This window comes from Callithrix jacchus, chromosome 7, assembly GCF_049354715.1.
Source record: "Callithrix jacchus isolate 240 chromosome 7, calJac240_pri, whole genome shotgun sequence".
In the NCBI taxonomy this organism is placed as follows: domain Eukaryota; kingdom Metazoa; phylum Chordata; class Mammalia; order Primates; family Cebidae; genus Callithrix; species Callithrix jacchus.
This window is the reverse complement of record NC_133508.1, coordinates 142,912,326-142,934,083: the sequence shown is the minus strand read 5'-3', so window position 1 is coordinate 142,934,083 and position 21,758 is coordinate 142,912,326. Positions and strand designations below refer to the sequence as shown.

The following is a 21,758-nucleotide window of genomic DNA, read 5'->3' as shown; positions in this document are numbered from 1 at the left end:
TAAATTGAATAAATTAGGTACGTGGAATTTTACTATGCATCCATTTCCTTAATAAGATACTTACAGAAGCATACTACTTCATTTATAAAATATTATTTACTAATGTCTTAACCATTAAAAACCATAAAGTATTATTTTCAATATACATTAAACAACTAAAAATGGAAAATAAACTCAAGTTCAAATTTGTATGTGTATTGATAAAAAATGAACAGAAGTTTGTGAATAAACATAAGTATTTTACTGAATGAAACAAGGAAAGAAATTAAGAACACAGTTTATGATCTTGTTATTGCAGATTGAACTAAAGAGTTACTGAGTCATGATCAGCATTGCATAGATAAGTAGTCTTCAGATGGAAAATATGCAAACAAACTCTAAGAAGCATCCTTATAATGATGTCCCCTTGGGTACATTCAGTTATCACAGCTTGTTTTATACCATCGATTTCAAGATTAGTAAAATTATCTAATTATGATCACAAGTTATTTGTTTTCTTTGTTAATTATCACATTAGAATGTATGCATATACTCTAATTCATTTTAAAGTCATTTTAAAATAAATTCTGACAGAAAGATTTATTTTCAATAGGATGACAGGCACCTTCGATAAACGAACAAATACGAATGAAATGTTAAAGAAGAAAAGAACTGTTGGGTAGTTTAAGCTCCTGATTTATCACAATAGCTTGTGTGACTATTTACACATGACAGGGTCTAAGAAGCCAGAAAGGTCCAGGGTAGCCTTTTAACTACTGGCATGGAGCATTTTAAATGAAAGGGTTTAAATGCCTCATAAGGCCTTGTTTTCCCCTGATCTTTTCCTTCTGCTGCCAAAACACTGTAACATTGTTCATCCATTTACAAATAGCAATGTTTTTCAAAGTGTGAAACTATGGAAGTTTCAAAGTATGAAAATCTATAAGAACTGTCACATCAATTGATTCATATGACATGAGGAATTTTCTTTTTGTCTATTTGCAATTTCTATGTAATACCTCTATAATATATTTGCTTTCTGAGATAGGATGGAGGGGGCTTCTATTTTCTTTATTTTATAGAATAATGGCATGTTTATTGTAGAAAATATAGGCATATACATATAGAAAAGGATTTGAATGATACCAGCAAGAGATTATTATTGATATTTTGATTTAGTGTACATAATGTCAAAACACTTGTCATAGACATTTCTCATTAAATTTAACTTCCTAGTATATTTTAAAAATTTGCCATGTCACTACATACTCCATAGAAGCAAATTATAATGTTGCCTAATATTATATTGAAATGTAAATGTAATGATTGCAAACGTTTTTGACACAATACGTAATACCCAGTGTCTCTCAAAACAATGAATATTAGAATTATCTGGGTATGTTTTAAAACACATTGATACTGTGTCAAGCCCAGATTAAAATTAAAGTCTCTTCAAGTTGGGCCTGAATACCAGTAATTTTTAACATACTTATTATGCGAGATGCATATTCAAGTGGAAAAAATAAAAGATGATTCTCCTTGGTCCAAAACCATAAGTAGACCCTCTTTCATTGATTCTTTCATCCTTTAATGGCACAACCTTTAATTCTAAACATCTAATGTGAAAGAGTTCTAAGAGTAGCTGATTCCACATGGCTGAGGAGGACATAGGGGACTAGAAAATGAGGAGTGACAAAAGAGGTATCCATCTCATGATTTTACCTCTTAGGAGTATTTAAGAGGAATTTAATTTAATCCCCTATTAAAATATAGACTATACATATATATACACACACACACACATATATATATATATGAATGAAAGAAAAGGAATCATTTGAATTCAATCCACAAGAGATTATTATTTATATTTGGCTTTAGTGTACATAATGTGATAATACTTGTCATAGACATTTCTTGTCTTTTTACAAATTTAACTTCACAGTACATTATTGAAAATTTACCATATCACTAAATATTCATGAAAGCAATTTTAATGTTGCCTAATATTACACTGAAATGTAATGGTTGCAAATTTAAAATGATAATGACCATTTTATCTTTAAGATATTAAGAACTCAACTTCTGACACCAGTTACTGAAAGAATTTAAAATGATAATGAAACTTCATCTGCAAGAGTACCTGTGGATTTAAAGTCATTGACTAACCTTTTCTCCTGCTTGACCAGAAGGACCTGGGTCTCCAGTTGGGCCTGCTCTACCTTTGGGGCCTTCAGGGCCGTCTTCCCCTCTTGGGCCAATTTGACCAACTTCTCCCTGAGGCACAGAGTAACATTCTTATTAGTGAAAATGAAACTGCCTTTACAAAAGTTATAACAGTGAAAAAATTATGACAGTGAAAGGGATCTGATCTGACAAACTTCATATTGACTTTTACCTTCAAACTGCCCTAAATCATTCCTGGGCATGGGCCAAGCTAACATTGGGATAAGTGAACTTTATAGTTCAAATGATGATAGTTATTCCCCAAACAAATCTGCCTTTGTAAAAACTAATACAAGGCCACAAGGTTAGAATTATGAGAGGGGTGTAAATTCCACTAAAATGTGGGCATAGTAAAGAGTGACTAGTCATTGTTCCTAAAGTTACAATGTTTATAACTTTCCCAATTACTCTTGTAAATAACATCACTATGTAGAATATAAGACTGGCCTTTTGAGATGTTTTTTTCAGACTTTTGCATTTCTGACAACCAGATGACTTCACCCAGACCCATGACTCGTGACTTAAGTGGTCCCGTGGTCCCCAGCCAGAAGCTGGCTCAGCACACAACGACCATTTTCCACACCCCTATGATTGCACCTCGACCACGCAGCAGCTCCCATTTCCTAGCCTCCTGCCCACCAAACTATCTTTAAATCCCTATCCTCCAAATTTCTGTGAAGGCTGATTTGAGTAATAATAAAACTCTCTAGTCTTGTATTCAGCCAACTCTATGTGTATTAAACTCTTTCTCTATTGCCATTCCCCTGTCTTGATAAATCAGCTCTGCCTGGGCAGCAGGCAAGATAAACCCATCGGGCGGTTACGAAAATATATTTGGAGAATGAAAGGCATAAATTACAGTTTTCTGAAAAGTCAGAGTTTTCAACTTTTGTGTGTTTACTCAGGTTTTTGTTCATGACAACAAGGCTTGAAAGTGTTTGACTTCTATTTAATAAATGACTGAATATATTCTGACATTTGAAAATCTACAAAAGTCTGATGTTACCATATATGACATTAAATTGCTTTTAACACATCTGTGTTGCAGAGAGAAAGGGAAAAAATAATAATAAAGATCGGTCAGTAGCTTTGAAAATTACTGTTTGGAACACAAGAAAAATATCTCTATTTTGTATGTGGCTTTTATCTTTAATGTTTAAGAACTTGCATATGGATGGCATTGCCCTTAATCCTGCATGCAGACTTCATTTGAATTTTCGGAAAACACATATTTCCTATAGAATGCTTCTTTGCTCAGATGTATCAGGTACTTAAAATAAATCTTCCCAAAAAAGCATTAATTTTACTTTAGATAACTAATATTTCCATTTGTTTTCTATAATGTATTATTAGAAAAAAACTGCTATTTGTGCATTCAAAAATTGAACACCATCATACAATGAAAATTCATGAAAGCTGCAGACATACACTTCCAGGCAGCATAGCTCATTATATATGAACAGAATTGAGAACAAACTTATCAAAATACTCCTAGTAATTTGATCACAACTTTCTAATGTCCTGGGTATGAACAATACTAACACGTGTGTGTGTGTGTGTGTGTGTGTGCGCATGCATGCATGTGTGCATGTTTTTTATGAAACTTATGGAAATATATCATCTAAAAGACAATTGATACTATACTATCTCCACAAAAATTAAAATGCCTAAATCTTTGTAAAAAACTTAAAATGAGCAAAGACTTGGGTAATACAAACATTTTATTTATCCTGTGCTTGCTATGCACATACATATATATATATATATAAATACATGCATATATATTTTTCCTTTACTTATCTTTAACATTTTAAATATATATATATATATGTGTGTGTGTGTGTGTACTTTTATGTACTAGTGCACATTTTCTTTATACTTACTCTGTCACCTTTAAGACCCATGTCACCTTTGAATCCTGGAAAACCATCTTCACCCTAAAACATTATAAAAAGAATTAAATAGGAGTTTAATCAGTCATTTGGAGTAATCTAAAATATTGCCATAAAAATTTATGTGCTGATAATGAGGACTAATTATTTTTGAGAAATATGAATGCTAGTTTTAAAACCTCCTCCTCCCTTTTCCAACTCCAGCCACAGATTCTGATCCCCACTGTCATCTCATATTTTCACAATTATTGGCTGTAAATTACCCTATGACATTTTTCACAAATATGTTCATTAAATCTTATTTTATAATAGAAATAACCATTCTCTCATAACAACATGTATTCTATACCAGTTAGACAAATTAAAAGTAAATATTTAGCCTGGTATGGTGGTTCATGCCTGTAATCCCAGCAGTTTAGGAGGCCGAGGTGGACAGATTGTTCAAGCCCAGGAGTTTGAGGCCATCCTGGGCAACATGGCAAAACCCCGTCTCTATAAAAAATACAAAAATTGGCCGGGCGCAGTGGCTCATGCCTGTAATCCCAGTACTTTGGGAGGCCGAGGTGGGTGGATCACGAGGTCAAGAGATGGAGACCATCCTGGTCAACATGGTGAAACCCCGTCTCTACTAAAAATACAAAAAATTAGCTGGGCATGGTGGTGCGTGCCTGTAATCCCAGCTACTCAGGAGGCTGAGGCAGGAGAATTGCCTGAGCCCAGGAGGCGGAGGTTGTGGTGAGCTGAGATCGCGCCATTGCACACCAGCCTGGGTAACAAGAGCGAAATTCCATCTCACAAAAAAAAAAAAAAAAAAAAAAAAATACAAAAATTAGCCAAGTGTGGGAACACGTGCCTGTAACCACAGCTACTCAAAAAACTGAAGTGGGAGGATTGCTTGAGCCCAGGAAGTAACGGCTGCAGTAAGCCATGATCGTGCTACCTCAGTCAAGCCTGGTGACAGAGCAAGAACTTGCCTCCCCACCCAAACCCCTACCAAAAAACAAACAAAAAAAACCACTTAAATAATTATCATTTTAACTTTGCATTACAAGAGCTCTGAATGAACAAATAAAATAAGTAAAATGATTTTCCCTTAATTTACTAATTTATACCTATGAATTTTATATTGTATATTTTTGATCATATCCTTTAGATAAATGCTTTCTAGCTCAATCCGATCTGTATCTTATAATCTCCTTTTAAACAAATTAATTATATAAAATAGAAATTAATAATATCCTTTACATGTCAAATTGTTGATTACGGCACTATATGCACAGAGCAACAATGCTGAAAACTGAGACTCCTTTAATAAGGAGAGGAGCAAGTTTGGCTATGGAAATATGTTCTATCATTCTTATTGAAACCTGGATTTTTAAGTAAGTTTCATAAACAACCTTACTATCTCTTAAGTTCAAGAAAAATTAAATTACTAAGAAATAATCATTCATGTAGTCAATAAAATTAATTGAACAATTACTCATTCAAAGTGCTGTGGAATAGTTTGAGGTTTTTGTTTTACCAGTAAAATCTGAAAGTAGGCCATGCACAGTGACTCATGCCAGTTATCCCAGCACTTTGGGAGGCTGAGGTGGGTGGATTGTCCAAGGTAAGGAGTTGAGACCAGCTTGGCCAACATGGTGAAACCTCATTTCTACTAAAAATAGAAAAATTAGCAGGGCCTGGTGCTGGGTGCCTGTTATCCCAGCTACTCAGGAGGCTGCGCACAAGAATTGCTTGAACCTAGGAGGTGGAGGTTGCAGAGAACAAAGATCTGTCTGCTGCACTCCAGGCTTGGCAACAGAGGGAGACCCCATGCCTGCCCCCCGCCATCTGCCTCAAAAAAAAAAAAAAAAAAAAAAAAAAACTCTGAAACTGGGACATTTGGAGTCATTTTGGTACAGATGAAGTAGAAAGGGTGCTCAGAGACGAAAGCCAAAATGGTGATGATAATGATGATGATGTATGGTGCTGGTGGAGGGGGTGGTGAGGCAGGAAGTTAATGAGGAGGGTTTGATGGAGGGGTTGTATTTCAGTTGCTAGTAGGAAATGGATTTAATTTGATAATTTCAGAAAAGAACATTTTGGACTGTGTGCGAAAACAAAGCTAGGAAGGATAGGCCCAAATACCTCCATCTTGCTGCCTAGATGGCCTCTTTATAATACAAAATTGGTCACATCAATTTTTACTTTAAACTAACCCAATGGTATCAATTGCTATAAATCAATATAAGATACCCCCCTTTACCACATGATCTGGCCCTTATTCACTTTTGCAGTCTTCTGTCTTGAATTCCTCCTAAAATTAACTTCTCCATCCTGTGGCTTTCACTGCATATTTATTAGTCCAACAATATGCTGTCCTAAATTTACTAGATCATAGGTTGCTTTCCTTCTACTGAATGGCAGAACACAAGAATCCTGCCTAATTAGCCTGTGAGTTTCCAGTGCCAAACAGGTTTTGGACCTTCAGTGACCATAATGTTCAATAATCATTTATTAGATGCCTCAGGGTGAGTTTGGCAAGGTATATTAAAGTCTGGAAAATACCAAATGCTGGGTAATTACCAAAATATGAGACCTAACCCTGGAAAAAGAGCTTCAAACTGGTATCTTGCATACATAAATAATTCTGGCATGCCTAGAGTTTTTTTGTTTATTTTTTTCGAGAGAAACCATGCCATTTTCACCATCCTGCCCATAATTGGTCTTGTAAGAAGGAGGATGCTCTCTGTACTGAATGTGACTGGGCAAAGGCAGAGGCTTAAGAGCTGAAAATGACCACTTAATGTGCTATTGACAACTGTCTTCATTATCTTCTCTCTAGAGAAGAACATATAATTACACAGTTGCCACGCTTAGTTTACAGAATACTGCACTCCATGTCTAAAATCACTGACAGTTTTTAGAATTGTTTCAGACAGAGTTTTATTTTTTATTTATTTTTAAAGTAAGAACTCTGTCAACAGCGAGGCTATTTTTCTCGTGTTTTGGATTTCAGCACATTCATGTTTTAAAAACAATTAGATGATTCAATTAGGTATTTCCTTACAAATGTCATTTTTTAACAAGTGACATATTAAACTATTAAGATTTCTAGTGTTAAAATGACTAGATAAGAAAAAAGAAAACATAGTTTTAGGAGATGTATAAAGGTGGAATTCATCTGTGCCACCTAATTTATTGGACTGTGTTGCTCCAGGCTTAAGAGACAAACCTGCAGCTAAAAAATGAAGAATTTTAGTCATAATTAAAGTATTAACTTGCTATTTTACTTTTGGTTAACAACTAATATTATACATAAAATATTTTCCATTATCTTCTGTCTCTTTTGAGAGAAATGATCAATTATCTTCCATACTCAGAAAAACAAAATAAGGCACATTAAAAATTCATCAGGATTTAATCCTTCAAGATTTGAAAATATAAGGAATTCTTGCCATTAAAAAATTTAACTAATATTTATACAAAATTTCTCTAAATCTGTAATTTAGAAAAATAAATTGTAATCTGTAATAAGACATAATTTACTACTTGATTTGTATATGAGAGAGAATAAAAGATATAGCTGAAAATGTCTTTAAAAAATTTTAGGATATTTTCTTTATTTTACAGCCCTCAAATGAGGGTCAGAGAAAGTAAGCAGGAAAACTAGAGTAAGAACCCAGAGGTTTTGGTTCTCAATTTAAAATTTTAGTTATTTTCCTGTATATATCTATATATCTATATATAGATATATAGATAGAGAGAGGAAATATAGATAGATAGAGAGGATAGATAGATAGATAGATAGATAGATAGATAGATAGATAGATATAGGAAATATAGATAGATAGAGAGAGAGAGAGGTCTTGCATCTTCTAAGACCATACACCCTCAAAACAATAAAAAATTGTTAAGATGTTTTCCTACAAACATAAAATGTATCTTAATTTTTTCCTGTAAGGCTTTGTCCTCACATATATCTAGTCACTTACATATATATGTATTTTTTTTCTTTGGGGATGGAGTTTTGTTCTTGTTGGCCAGGCTAGCGTGCAACCCAATGGTGCGATCTCGGCTAACCCCAACCTCTGCCTCCAAGATTCAAGTGATTCTTCTGCCTCAGCCTCCTGAGTAGCTGGGATTACAGGCTCCCATCACCATGCCCAGCTAATTCTTTGTATTTTTAGTAAAGACAGGGTTTTACTGTGTTGGCCAGGCTGATCTCAAACTTCTGACCTGAGGCGATCTACCCTCCCTGACTTGGCAAAGTGCTGGGATTACAGGCATGAGCCATTGCCTCCAGCCTAGTAATTTGTAATTATATTTGCTTCTGTCACTTTGCAAATCTCCTAACAAGTTTCAGCAGTTAAGAACATCCCCATCCCAGTCAGGCACTTTCCTTTTAAACACTGCCTAGTCCCTCTAAAATTCCTTGATAGGCACCAATTCCAGAGAAAAACATTTGAATTGATGCTTAAAAGTCTTAACAAGAAAAATTCTAAACAGAGACATTATTTCAGTATAGACAACCTACAAATCACATGTGAAACCCTACCTGAGTCACCACTGTGCTCATTTGTCAATTCAGTGAGACAATATACAGTCTTGGTATCTAGGGATGATTGATTTCAGAGCCCTATACCAAAATCTGTGGCTGCTCAAGTTCTTGATATAAAATGAATGATATAGTATTCACTTTTAGCCTCCCCACATTGTCCTGTACACTTTAAATCACCTCTAAATTACTGATAATACCTAACAAAATTTAAATGCTGTATAGTTTTCATATTATATATTTTTAAAATTATTATTATTGTGTATTGTTGCATTGCAATTATTTTTCTTTTTGACAGGGTCTCAATCTGCCGTCCTGGCTAGAGTGCAGTAGCTTAATCATGGCTTATTGCAGCCTAGACCTCTTGGGCTCAAGCAACTCTCCCCCATCAACCTCCCAAGTAGCTGGGACTACAGATGGGTATCAGAGCACCTGGCTAACTTTAAAAATACTTTGTAGAGATGAGGTCTCACTATGTTGCCCAGGCTGGCCTTGAATTACTGGGTTTAGGCAATCCTCCTGCTTTGGCATCCCAAAGTGTTGGGATTATAGGCATGTGCCACCATGGCCAGTCATACTGTAATTTTTAAGTTAATATTTTTGTTTTTTAGGTATCTTTGATCTGTGGTTTATGGAATCCATGGTGATCAGGATGAACTGAGATTACTGTAAAGTAGCTGAGTTAATGTGACATACCTGGCCTTTTACATAATAATATATCTGACAATTTATAAGAAAAAGAGATTTACTTTTAGCATATAACAGCAGGGTTTTTTTTTTCAGATAAAACGTAATGGATATAATAAATCCATTCCTTTTTGTTATGCATTCCTTATTGGTACCAAATTTACAAATAAGCCTTTTGATAATATTGTAACTATGAAAATAAATGACTGTCCTTGAAAAAATATTAGCATTTGACATTGTTTGGCTATTTGACACCCAAATCTCATGTTGAAATGTAATCCCCAGGTGTTGGAAGTGGAACTTGGTGAGAGGTGATATAATCCTGGGGGTGGATTTTTCATGAATGGTTTAGCACTATCCACTCGATGCTCTCCTCCTGATAGCGAATGAGTTCTCAGGAGATCTGATTGTATAAAAATGTGTGGAACCTTCTTCACCTCTCCTGCTCCTGCTCCCAGCGCATAGGAAACTAATGCCCTCTTTGCTTTCCACCACGACTGGAAGCTTCCTGAGGACTTGCTTTCTATGCAGCCTGCACAACTGTGAGCCAATTTAACCTCTTTTCTCTTAAATTATCCAGTCTCAGATATTTCTTTATAGTATGCAAGAACAGTGTAATAGAGTATGGTATTATGAGTACGATATTAGCAATAGTTGATTCCCATGTATATCTCACCAAACCTAGCAATATTTATACTATAAAACTATGTGTTGTTTTAACTTTGTATGTAATTTTGTAGTATGAATTAATTCAATACTGATTCTGAGTGTATTAGTTCATTTTTACACTGCTATAAAGATATTACCTGAGTCTGTGTAATCTATAAGGGAAAGAGGTTTAATTAACTCACAGTTCTTCATGGAGAGAGAGGCCTCAGGAAACTTACAATCATAGAAGAAGGCAAAGGAGTACCTTCTTCACAAGGTGGCAGGAGAAAAATAGAGAAGGGAGAAGCACCAGACACTTATCAAACAACCAGATCTCGTTTAAAACACACTCACTATCAGGAAAATCATGGAGGAAATCCCCCCCCATGATCCAATCACCTCCCACCATGTGGCTCCCTAGATGGGTGGGAATTATAATTTGCATTATAATTCGAGATGAGATTTGGGTGGGCACACAAACTCTATCAGAGTAATGTCATTCCCTTTGCATTTCATCATAATCTTTGAAGGATCTGGGCTTTGAACTCCTATTAAATGTATCCTTGAAAAAAATTCAGAATTTCCTATTCTTCAGCAAAAGCCAATTATCTATAAATATCCTATAAAATATGCATGCCATATTTATTCATAGTTTTAGGTACATTATTTCATTCACTCCTGGCTGATTTTAATTTTATCTCTCTCTTATTAACACTTTTGATTTCTGTACAATATTAGATAAAAAGACTTCCTCTTTCCCCAGTTGATTTAGTGTACTTCTAACTTTCCTGTTTTGCGCCAATTTTTAAAAATAAATTTTGGGGATTTCAGTAGGGAAAAAAGGAATAAACATTTATCTGTCATGCGTCAAACTGGATAACATCTAAATGTAGCAAATCAATTCCTAAGGCCAACCCTGTGATTTATGAAACTTATGCATATATTAAAAAATGCGGAGTTAATTCTCTTTGTGACATACGTTATTTCCTATTCCAGTATTTAGCCCTCATCACAAGATATAAGACACTGCTTTTAAGTTGCCAGGATATAGGGTACAAAATCAGACTAGCATTGTGTAGTATGTAAGTAATCACTCAATATACACAAGAAATAAAATGTCTATTGAATAAATTTAAATGTTAACATAATATGTAAAAATTAAAACCACCTAAACAGTTATATTTACCTTTTCACCTTTAGAACCCTTGAGACCTCTGACACCATCTGCTCCCTATGGAATAAATTAGAAGTATTAAATGACTGTAACACTTCACATTGAAAGTAAATAATGTGAAAACAACTTAAGAGTTACCTTTACTCCTCGGGGGCCAGGGTAGCCAATAGGACCCTGTGGACCAGGAGGACCCTGGAAAAGATTAATTACCACTTATATGTATAATAAATTGAAGTGCTACTCATTTACATATGATAATTTTACCAAATAATCTACAAGGATATAGTTTATTTCTACGGCTAATATTTGATAAAGACTTTTTGGTAGTTTACGCTTTGTTTCTAGAATCAGATATGATGGAAAAAAAATGTGACTAGCAGCACTCACTCAAAATTTATTATGTCATATACTAATGCTAAAATAAGATATTTAAATGGGCCAATAAGGTAAATCTTATAAGCATGTAAAATAATGTAAATAGTTCAATAATTAATAATTAGATTTTCAACCTAAAAATATGCTGTACTCAATGTCTATAACAGAGAGTTATTGAAACACCAACAGAATTGATAATTTCAAATAGAAAATTGTACATCTGTAGCATTCACTTCATCAAAAATATAATCAAAATTATATATCTTCCACAGCTGGTTTTATTTCTCTAGTCTACCTAGAGAAAGCATTCTATAAATCATAATTTATAATTTCTGGAGTAATACTGAAATTTTAATGCTGTTTTAAAAGAACTCAAAACAACTATAAACAAAATGATCCTACCCCTCCTACTGTAATCTAAAGTAGTACTAACATTGAATATGCACATATTATATTTCTCTTCAATATTTTGATAACCATTGGTCTTAAATTTAACATTTTCTTCGATAACAGTTGCCAGAAAGAAATAATAAAATTGTTACTGAACATAAGCAGTTCAGTGACATTGAGCAATTCTTCTCCAATTTCATTGTTTTATATTATTGCCATTTACTCCATATACACATGCAGAATGTGCATGTATTCCTGGCCATGGGAATATTTTTTAAAAATAGAGAACATAGTCTAATTTCTAAAATCACCAATATAAAATTAAAAATAGTCTAAGATATCTTTTTTATACCAAAATAACTATATGAACGTGATTTCTATTTAAATGTTAAGAAAAATTCTTTAGTACAACCTACTTACACTAAAGATGAGACATATCTGATATTTTCTAATATTCATATCCCTTAGTGATCATAGCAGAACATATGTATATATATATATGTGTGCCTGTGTATATATATATATGTGTGTGTGTGTGTGTGTGTGTGTATGAGAGATGACCAAATTAAGCATTTTCTCTTGGAAATTTAGTGACAGGACATTTAAATGAACACTTGGAACCTACCAGAGCACCCTTTTCTCCAGACTGGCCTTCTTTCCCAGGATGACCCTAATTAAGCAAAAACATACACTGATAAGATTCAATAATAACATAGTTGATAAAGTATGAAAGTATTTCTTTCATTATCAAATCTATTGAACTGTTACTCTTTAAGTTTCAAAAAGAATGAACATTTTGGCATCAATGTGTAGTATGGCTTTAAATAAATTGGAAACTATGGCATTTGGTAGTAAACATAATAAGCTTATATTTGATGGATGTTAAGTTTCTTCAAATACATAATGTATTTGAGAGAACTTAGGAAAAGCACATAAAACAATAAATATTGTTCATTAACAATTCAACCCCAGTGTCAATTAGAGTCTTATATAAAGATATTTAAACCTGCCATATATTTTGCAAATTAATCAAATAATTATATGTGCACCTTCAAAGGGGCATTAAGACATGTGGGTATGACAACTGAAAATACAGCAAGATCATAAATACAAACAGTATTAATAATCAACCTATTGAGATTCAGTAAATAAAAATGTATAGCGACATCACAATTTATACTCAAAACAAGGAGAGGTAGGATTTGACATCTTATATTCTAGCTCCAAAAATCCAAATATGTAGTGTAAAGAGAAAAAAAATTTGTAAATAACAAATGTTTTAATATAATAACCATAGAGATTATATACTTCCATTATTTATTATGACTTAGAGGGAAATAATAAATATTGCTATATTTCCAGAAAAGAAAGAAATCCCTGAAGGCTGATGTCTTTTCATGGAAGATATCTGAGAAAATTTATGAATGGTGAGGAACTTCAGCTGGACTCACAGAAACAGATACTTTGAAAAGGAAGAGAAGAAGGAGAAGTGCTCTCTATGAAAAGAAACAGAGTAGGAAAAGGTAAGGTGATAGAAAATTTAGATTATGATAAGAAAATGTGATTGGACTTGCTTGCCTGCAGCTAATGGTTAAGGGGGAAGTAAAAAAACATGTATATGAGATTCTGGGAAGGTTCTAGCTTAGAGTGCCAAATGAGTTTCTACAAAGGCCACTGTGAGCTCATTAAAGATTTTGCAATAGAGAAGTGACATGATAAAAAGGCATTTTAGTGAGATCAATGTTTAATTAATGGCTCAATTCACTTTTATTACTGACCTCATATAATCATTTCTAAAACACATATAGTATCTATTTTTAAAGATAATGTAAAGTAATTTTAATGACCATGTAGCTGTAACTTACGGGAGGCCCATCAGCACCAGGAAGTCCAGCAAGTCCAGGTTTTCCTTGAGGTCCCTTATCAAATAGAGAAATAAATAATTTAAAAAATTAAAATTCCAAGTTATAAGCGGTCAGCTAAAAATAAAAAAAAGAAAATAAAAATAATTTTGAAAAGCTTTAACTTGTACATATACTACTAATGAAATTCTTATCTTGAGTCACTGGCTTCAATCTATAGGTAATAACCATTTAATTAACTTTTTAATATATTATTTGGAGAAAATGCCATATCACGATAAATTTAAACCAAATTTAACATATCAAAGTTATGCTAGATTTTAGCCTTCTTCTAATCCTAGATGTGCCTTTTTCTAAGTTAGAAAATTATTTTTTGAGATACCACAATAAACTGAAGCTTAGAGAACAAAAAGAAAAGCAATATAGGTCAAAATGTGTTGATTTATATCATTAAAAAAGTAAACATTGGGTTATTTCCATCAATAATATTAATAAGTACTAATTCAAAACATTACAATAGTAACATTGATGAAACAGCATTAATTATTAAAATATTTTGTGAAATGTTATGGTGTGATAGTTATTCATAGGAAATGAAAGAAAGTAAATCTATTTTAATGTAAAAGAACGTATCCTAATAGGTAACCAACAAAATAACAACAAAGTAATAATTCAACAGATCACGCTAATCCACGTTTAACAACACAGTTTCAAATTATGTTGAACAAAACCATTGCTAAGTTTGGAACATGGTAAGAATCACTATTACAAGAATCAGATCCTTTCTTGGGAGAAAAGTAGACATTCTTTTAAGAATATTACATTTGTCAAGTTCCTGGAGCCCAGATCATTATTATTTGCTGATCAAGTTATTATCCAGAATTCAGAAACAATAGGAAGGTCAAGCCTAAATCCTGGATGTATTTTTGGGCTTCTTCCATTCTCAAAGAGTAAATATAATCATTTTATTCACATTTCCTGACACTGCAGTTTTACAAGAAACTTTCAAGTAAATTAGCATAGAACAAAAAATAATTAAAAGTAACCTTTAAATTGAAAAATTAAATTTTTTAAATCAAAAGTAATGACATCTCATTTAAAGGACTGCACATTTCAATCCTCTTCACCTGTCTGCAAAGTCATATTCAATCAAGTAGTTTAACACCAAGTAATAAGTATTATAAAACACGAAATTTTTACTACCATCATTTTTCCTGTAATTTAAATTACCTGTTTATTCCAAGGCAAAATGTAATATACAAAGATATATTTCATTAATTATTATCGTCAGCAAATGTGATCTTTTTATGACAATGACCTTTTGCATATTAAATACTGTATGGATTTTTGTGTTGCTATCTACTTGAGAACAGACAAGAGGCCAGGAGTGGTGGTGGCTCATGCCTGTAATCCCAGCACATTGAAAGGCCTAGACAGGCTGATCACTTGAGACTAGGAATTTGAGACCAACCTAGGCAACATGGTCAAACCCTATCTCTACTACAAATACAAAAACTAGCAGGGCCTGGTGATGTATGCCTGTAATCCCAGCTACTAGGGAGGCTGAGGCAGGAGGATTGCTTGAAACCGGGAGGCAGAAGTTGCAGTGAGTGAAGATCACTCCACTGCACTCAAGTCTGGTGGCAGAGCAAGGCCATCTCAAAAAGTAATGATAATAAAAATAACATAAATAAATAATAGGCAAGAAATATTAAAACTCTTGAACTAGAAGATGGTTATTTAATCAAACTAAAATGAAGACATCTCTTTTAGAATGGAAGTTCCATGACCGCAGAATATATTCTGCTTCCTTAACTGTTTGCTGTTTCCTTGGAGGGATGGGGGAAAAAGTTGAGAGAATGTCATATTTTTTTAGATTTTAATAAAATGGTAAAAATTTATTGAATATTTCTACATACTGTGTTAGGCAGTTTATATACATTGTCCACTTTCTCAAATAATTACAAGAAATAGTATCAACTAAGAGTTTGGGTAAATTAGCCAATGCGAATATGTGACAGCGTTGCAATCTAAATGAACCTGGGTTCCTATTCATGTCTTCAAAGTTCCTCCCTTTAACTAATATTTATTTTGTTTCTTGCTATTTTATACCAGACTCAGAGACTCTGTTATGTAATATCAATTGCTACTAAGCAACTAATATATGAGTGAACTCAGAAATAAAATTACAGGAAATATTTAAGGGATGTCATAATTTATCACAGAATATATTCAGTATATTTAAGAAAAATGTCTGAAAAAACAATGTAATTATCTATTTTAATTAACTTAAATTGTATAAAATATTTTTACCAAAAATAAAAGCACAGGCTCTGATACCTTATCGTAAAACATTGTTCTTGGATAGTAAAAATATATGACATTAGTTAAATTACATTAAAAGTGTTAAATTATATTAAAAGTGTATACAATGATACAATTGAAACATTACTATTTACCAAATTTTCTGATAGAAAGCTCTTGATAAATAAATCATATTTATCATTAAAAATAAAATAGCTTCCACTTTTTAATATAGATGTAATACAAAATTTATATTGTAGATGTATTATAATTAAAATGTGCTTTCCTCATATTCTTAAGTACCTTTTTCCTTTTGTTGGTAAGAGATTGCTTTTGAACGTACTGGCTTAATATGCTCAGATCAAAGAAGCAGTATATACATAAGGCATCTCTCTTCTTCCACCGGAAATGCAGTAAGCCAGATTCCATATTTTATCTTGCTTGGCAAAGGGAATTCAGATATAACAACTTTCCCTAAGATCAAATTCCTCTTAATCTTCTAGTATATACATGATAAAATCATGGTAGAAAATTTAATAGGTCCATGTGTCAAGTGCAATGTAAAATAAATATGCTGTATTTATAATGTGCTAATTTAAACTATGAGTGACCCAGATTTAAATCTCTAATCTAAATATTAAAAATCGCCTTTAGAACCTAACATAACTCATAGGACACTTTCCAGTAGTGCTCTGCAGCTATGTCTAAAACATCCATACTTTTGAAAGTACTTAAAAAAGCACTTAAATTTGATATGTTTCTCTTACAACTCAATATTATGATAAATAATCCAATCAGAATATTAACCAAAAGATAACAGATATTTTATCAAAGAAGTTATAGAAATGGCCAATAAGCACATGAAAAGATACTCAACAAAAGTAATGATTAGGGAAATGCAAATTATGAACAAGAATGATCATAATCAAGAAGACAGACAATAACAAGCATTAGTGAGAATGTGGAGAAATTACTATCCTCATACATGGTTGTTGGGAAGGAAAAAATGGTACAATCAATATGGAAAAGAGCTTGGAATTCTCAAAATATGAAACATAAGTTTACCATAACCAGCAATTCTACTTCTAAGTATATACCAAAAAGAAATGAAAACACATCTGTAAAAAGACTTGTATGCAAGTATTCACTACAGCACTGGTATGGAGGACAGCGAAAAAGTATAAACTACACATATTCTATCAACTGCCAAATAAAAGTAAACAGGATCAGCTGGACACGATGGCTCAAGCCTGTAATCCCAGCACTTTGGGAGGCCGATGAGGGCAGATCACCTGAGGTAAAGAGTTCAACACCAGCCTGGGCAACATGGTGAAACCCTGTCTCTACTAAAAATAAAAAATTAGCCAGGCATGGTGGCAGGTGCCTGTAATCCCAGCTACTCCGGAGGTTGAGGCAGGAGAATTGCTTGAACCTGGGAGGTGGAAGTTGCAGTGAGCTGAGATCATGCCACTGAACTCCAGCCTGGGGGTTAGGGAGTGAGATTCTGCCTCCAAGAAAAGAAAAAACCAAAAAAGTAAACAGAACCTGGTATAGGCCAGTCAATGGAATACTCTGAGGACAATATAAGGAGCAAAGTACTCATACATGTACGCTGCAACATGGATGAACTAAAATGAAAGAAGTCAGACATAACGATCTCATATGCATTCACATGATTAAGTCCATATATTAAATTTATTAGTAAATTTCATTTATATGAAATATTCAGAAAACTCAAAAAGGCAGAAAGCCAATTCGTTGTTGGCTAGGTTTTAGGGGGTGGAAAGAGGGACTGCAAATTAACACAAGGTTTATTTGTGGAGTGGTATAAGTATTCTGAAAGTTAGATTGCAGCACAACTGTAAATTTTAGTAAAAATCATTGACATGTACACTTAAAACAAGTGAATATTCATAGTATGTAAATTACACTTCTATAAAGCTGTTAGTTCTTTAAAAAAATGATATGTTCATAGAAATCAACAAAAATAAATAAAGAAAACAGGTATTGGAAAGAACCAGCTAGCAAGCTGCTATGAGTACTGGGTACAAAATATTACTCTAGGAATCTTACAATGGAGATCAGGGGAAAAGACATGTCTTTAATTAAAGATTCAATTCTTGTTTTGATGCAGACATTGAATTATTAACAAGAACATCATTTGTCATTCATATATGGGATATGCTGGCAATGACAACTTCACACTTTTCCTTCATCATATCTTCCTACAAATCTTTTATCACAAGCAAACCTAATTACTTTTTTGTAAAATAATGAAAAAGAAAAGGAGACCTAAAGAAAAGAGAAATTATTCACTCATACTAGTATGTTCCTAAAATTAATATAGCTAAGAATGTCACATTTGGAAGCCGTATAAATGGTAATTGAAGTTTTATCATTCACAGTTTAAGAACATATGAATAAATTGCCCTCACACTCTATGTTCATGCCAACTCCGGATTAATTCCTTATGTGCCGAACTATCTAGAGATCTTAAAAGAAACAGAAAGCAGCCCTTATACCTGCCTAAAGTTGCTAAAACAAACACTTTCACCAGGCGTTACTAGAACAACAGAGTAACTTACTTTTTCACCAGGAGCACCAATCGGACCTTGTGGACCAGGAAGACCCTATTTCAAAAGAAGTTATTTCATACATCAGAAATCAAATCACAGTAACAATGCTTCTAAAACAGTGAATTATTAGCTGACTATAGTACATACAGTAAGTTATTAGAATCTATCTATCTATATGTATGTATTCCCGTACACCCCAAAGAATTTTAGAACACGACGAGGAGTTTTACACAAGCTACTTTTTGCAAAGACTTTATTGTGAGCCGATTCAGAACACTCCTGCAGGTGGCTGGTAGTCCTGGCATTCCCTAAACACAAATTGATTCATTTTCTCTGGGAAGAAAGGGGCCTCTGCCAGTTTGCTCAAATTTTAAACAAGGAAAAGTGTGTCTTTTGCTACATTCACATATTACATATTGCTACACCGACATAGAGACTTGTGAGGCTGTCAATTGTCTTATGCAAAGATACCATCTTTCCCCCATTATTTCAAAGGAGCTGCAATGGCTTAGACTCACTTGAGGTCCTGGATTCCCTTGTTGACCTGGAGGCCCAGGCTCCCCCTGGGGACCCTGCCACAAGAAAATTTAAAAATTCTTTAATGGGCTGTGTTACACAATAGATATTTTCTTCTCAATTGGAAAATGCCTCCCCCTTCACCTACAATCAGTTTTCTCTCAAGATAATCTGGAAAATATTACAAAGTATTAATGCAAGCTATAGCTAATCTACTTAGCAAAATGTAAGAAATCTTTATATTTTAGATTTAGCAACAACAAAAAAATGGCTTGTTAGTGCTTATATTCAAAGATGAGTTATTTTTTCACTATGTGCTACATACCATGTTCCCTTTCGGTCCTGGGGGGCCATCTACACCTGCCATACCCTGCAATGAAGAGAAAGTATGTATGGCTGTTTACATGTTTTAATACTAAAATAGAAAATCAAAAGGTGAATCTAATAGCGTGATACCCAGTATCCTAAGTGACTAAAATTTTAGGATTTAATGGAAATGAAGAAGAGACAAGACCTATACTTTCTTATCCATGTCCACTTGGGAGACAATCTAGCAACATTTTCCACTGCATGCTGGGGAATGATCATGAGAGCAGTAAGACAGATAATCAAAAGGAAGAAAGAAGGAGAAGAGAGAATGATGAGTTAAAGTGAAAGGCAGCATCTTTAGCTCTTCAGATATAATAAAGCAACTCTTGGCTGTCTACTGAGAGCTTTTACGGGCTCCAAAGGTTGGCAACAATCTTTCCCTAGAAAATCTTCAATGTTTCCAGCAATACATACAGGCTGCCCTGGAGATCCTGGAGTTCCCCTGGGACCCAGCAAACCTCTTGGGCCCTAAGAGAAAAAGAAGAAGCACGCCTTCATAAAAAATGCCCTAAAAACACACCTCTTCCAATGAGGAAATTCTAAGGTTATTTTAAAGTGAAAATATTTGGACCTCATTTATTAACACACTGAAAGTGATGTCCATAACATAAATATCTAGTGTTTATCCTGATCCAAAAGCCAGAATAAATAATGTTTTTTTAATACTGAAACTGCATTTCTTTGATGCTATAAATTTAAATCAATTGGGGAATTTTTAAAACATGAAGCAGTTTAATACTTTCAATAAGACACTTTTCTGTCATTTTCTGATTTCAATGGCAACTTTGAATATTATTATTCAATCAGAGATACTATACAAACAGAAGAGTTCTGATTCTCATTTATTATACATTTAGGTAAATTTCATATTAAGATAGCATTCACCGAGGAAAGGAAACGACCAGCTGTGTAACTATATACGAAGATTACAGAAGCCATTTTTGAGAGGTTTCTTGAATGATTATTATTTATACTTGATTTCTTCTTTTCTTCTTTTTCCTCTTCCTATACCTGCTCACCTTCTTTTCCTTCTTTAGAGAAGTCAACAAAATCTAAATTCTCTCCCACTTACTTGAACTTACTTGTCAAGGATCTAAAATGTGGCACGAGGTAGAATGTGGCCATTTAATGCAAAACTAGGAGGCCCGTTTCTAGTTTAGTTATTTTGGTAGCTAGCTTTGGGTTGAGTTTTCCAGATCCGTTTCCTCATTTGGAATATTTGGTGGAGAAAAGTGATATAATCCTTATGTCTGGTATATTCTAAGTGACATATTGTTTTTTTTCTTCTGATAATAGGATTCATTTCTTCTCAGTACATACATAAATTTTCAATTATGGATGACAGAACAAAAAACAAAACAATGAAACAGCTACAAAAACAAGTGAAGGTAACATTTTTGGCTGGAAAGATGTTACATTCCACAGATTTTTCCCTCAATTGTCTAAGATTTTCTCTGTAACAAAAAAAGAGCTCTATATATGCTTTTTTATTTTTATTTTTGTATGGCAATTAACTGGTTAGCTTAGCTAAGACTACAATATTTACCTGAGCTTATCATTGCTTTTATATGTGTAACACCAGTCACTAGTCATAAATTAGAAATATTTTTAAAAATTAAAAAGTAAGTTGCTTACAGCTTCACCTGGAAGACCTCTTGGTCCAATTTCTCCATCTTCTCCCTGTAATTGGCAAAATCAATGAGAGTATATAACATTTAGATGATGAATCATTTCAACATAATTTTTTTATTATGTTTTATTTTTAAATATTTCTTAAAGAAATGAGAAGAAGTATTAATATACCCTCATTCCATCATCACCCGGAGGACCTGGAGGACCTTGGGGACCTCGTTCACCCTGTTAAGTCAACATAAATATAATTAGCATATGGAAATAAGTAGAATGTTTACAAGTAGCTATTCTAACCAAATAAAACAGGACATTTGGCAGGAAAAACATACGGTTTATTTACTGTCCTCAAACATTTTGCAGATAAATTATAATTTAACAATTTTTAACTGGCTTTACATGTTACTATGCTAATAATATTTTATAACTATAATGTAATAATATTTTCCTCTCAATTTTCAATACAAAAGGTTTATGTAAAATAAATACCTAAAATAGTTTTTAGATATTTAATTAATATGAGTTAAATTATTTAGAAACATTTTGCTGAAGATTGTACTAAATACAGATATACTTTAGTGATTTTTACTG

The 21,758-nt window shown here is 33.3% G+C and overlaps 1 protein-coding gene across 2 annotated transcripts in view; it reads right to left on the bottom strand.

Moving 5' to 3' along the window:
• The window catches only part of COL11A1 (collagen type XI alpha 1 chain), a 215,057-nt gene that overhangs the window by 103,969 nt on the left and 89,330 nt on the right, over nucleotides 1–21,758 (bottom strand). For both annotated transcript variants that reach the window (XM_002751147.6, XM_035252270.3), the window contains 12 exons: nucleotides 21,342–21,395; nucleotides 21,174–21,218; nucleotides 19,953–20,006; nucleotides 19,495–19,539; nucleotides 19,172–19,225; nucleotides 18,663–18,707; nucleotides 13,777–13,830; nucleotides 12,537–12,581; nucleotides 11,285–11,338; nucleotides 11,159–11,203; nucleotides 4,089–4,142; nucleotides 2,149–2,256 (listed from right to left, as the gene is read on the bottom strand). In XM_002751147.6, coding sequence (XP_002751193.3) covers nucleotides 2,149–2,256; nucleotides 4,089–4,142; nucleotides 11,159–11,203; nucleotides 11,285–11,338; nucleotides 12,537–12,581; nucleotides 13,777–13,830; nucleotides 18,663–18,707; nucleotides 19,172–19,225; nucleotides 19,495–19,539; nucleotides 19,953–20,006; nucleotides 21,174–21,218; nucleotides 21,342–21,395 — 657 coding nt within the window. The remainder of the gene's footprint in view (nucleotides 1–2,148; nucleotides 2,257–4,088; nucleotides 4,143–11,158; nucleotides 11,204–11,284; nucleotides 11,339–12,536; nucleotides 12,582–13,776; nucleotides 13,831–18,662; nucleotides 18,708–19,171; nucleotides 19,226–19,494; nucleotides 19,540–19,952; nucleotides 20,007–21,173; nucleotides 21,219–21,341; nucleotides 21,396–21,758) is intronic.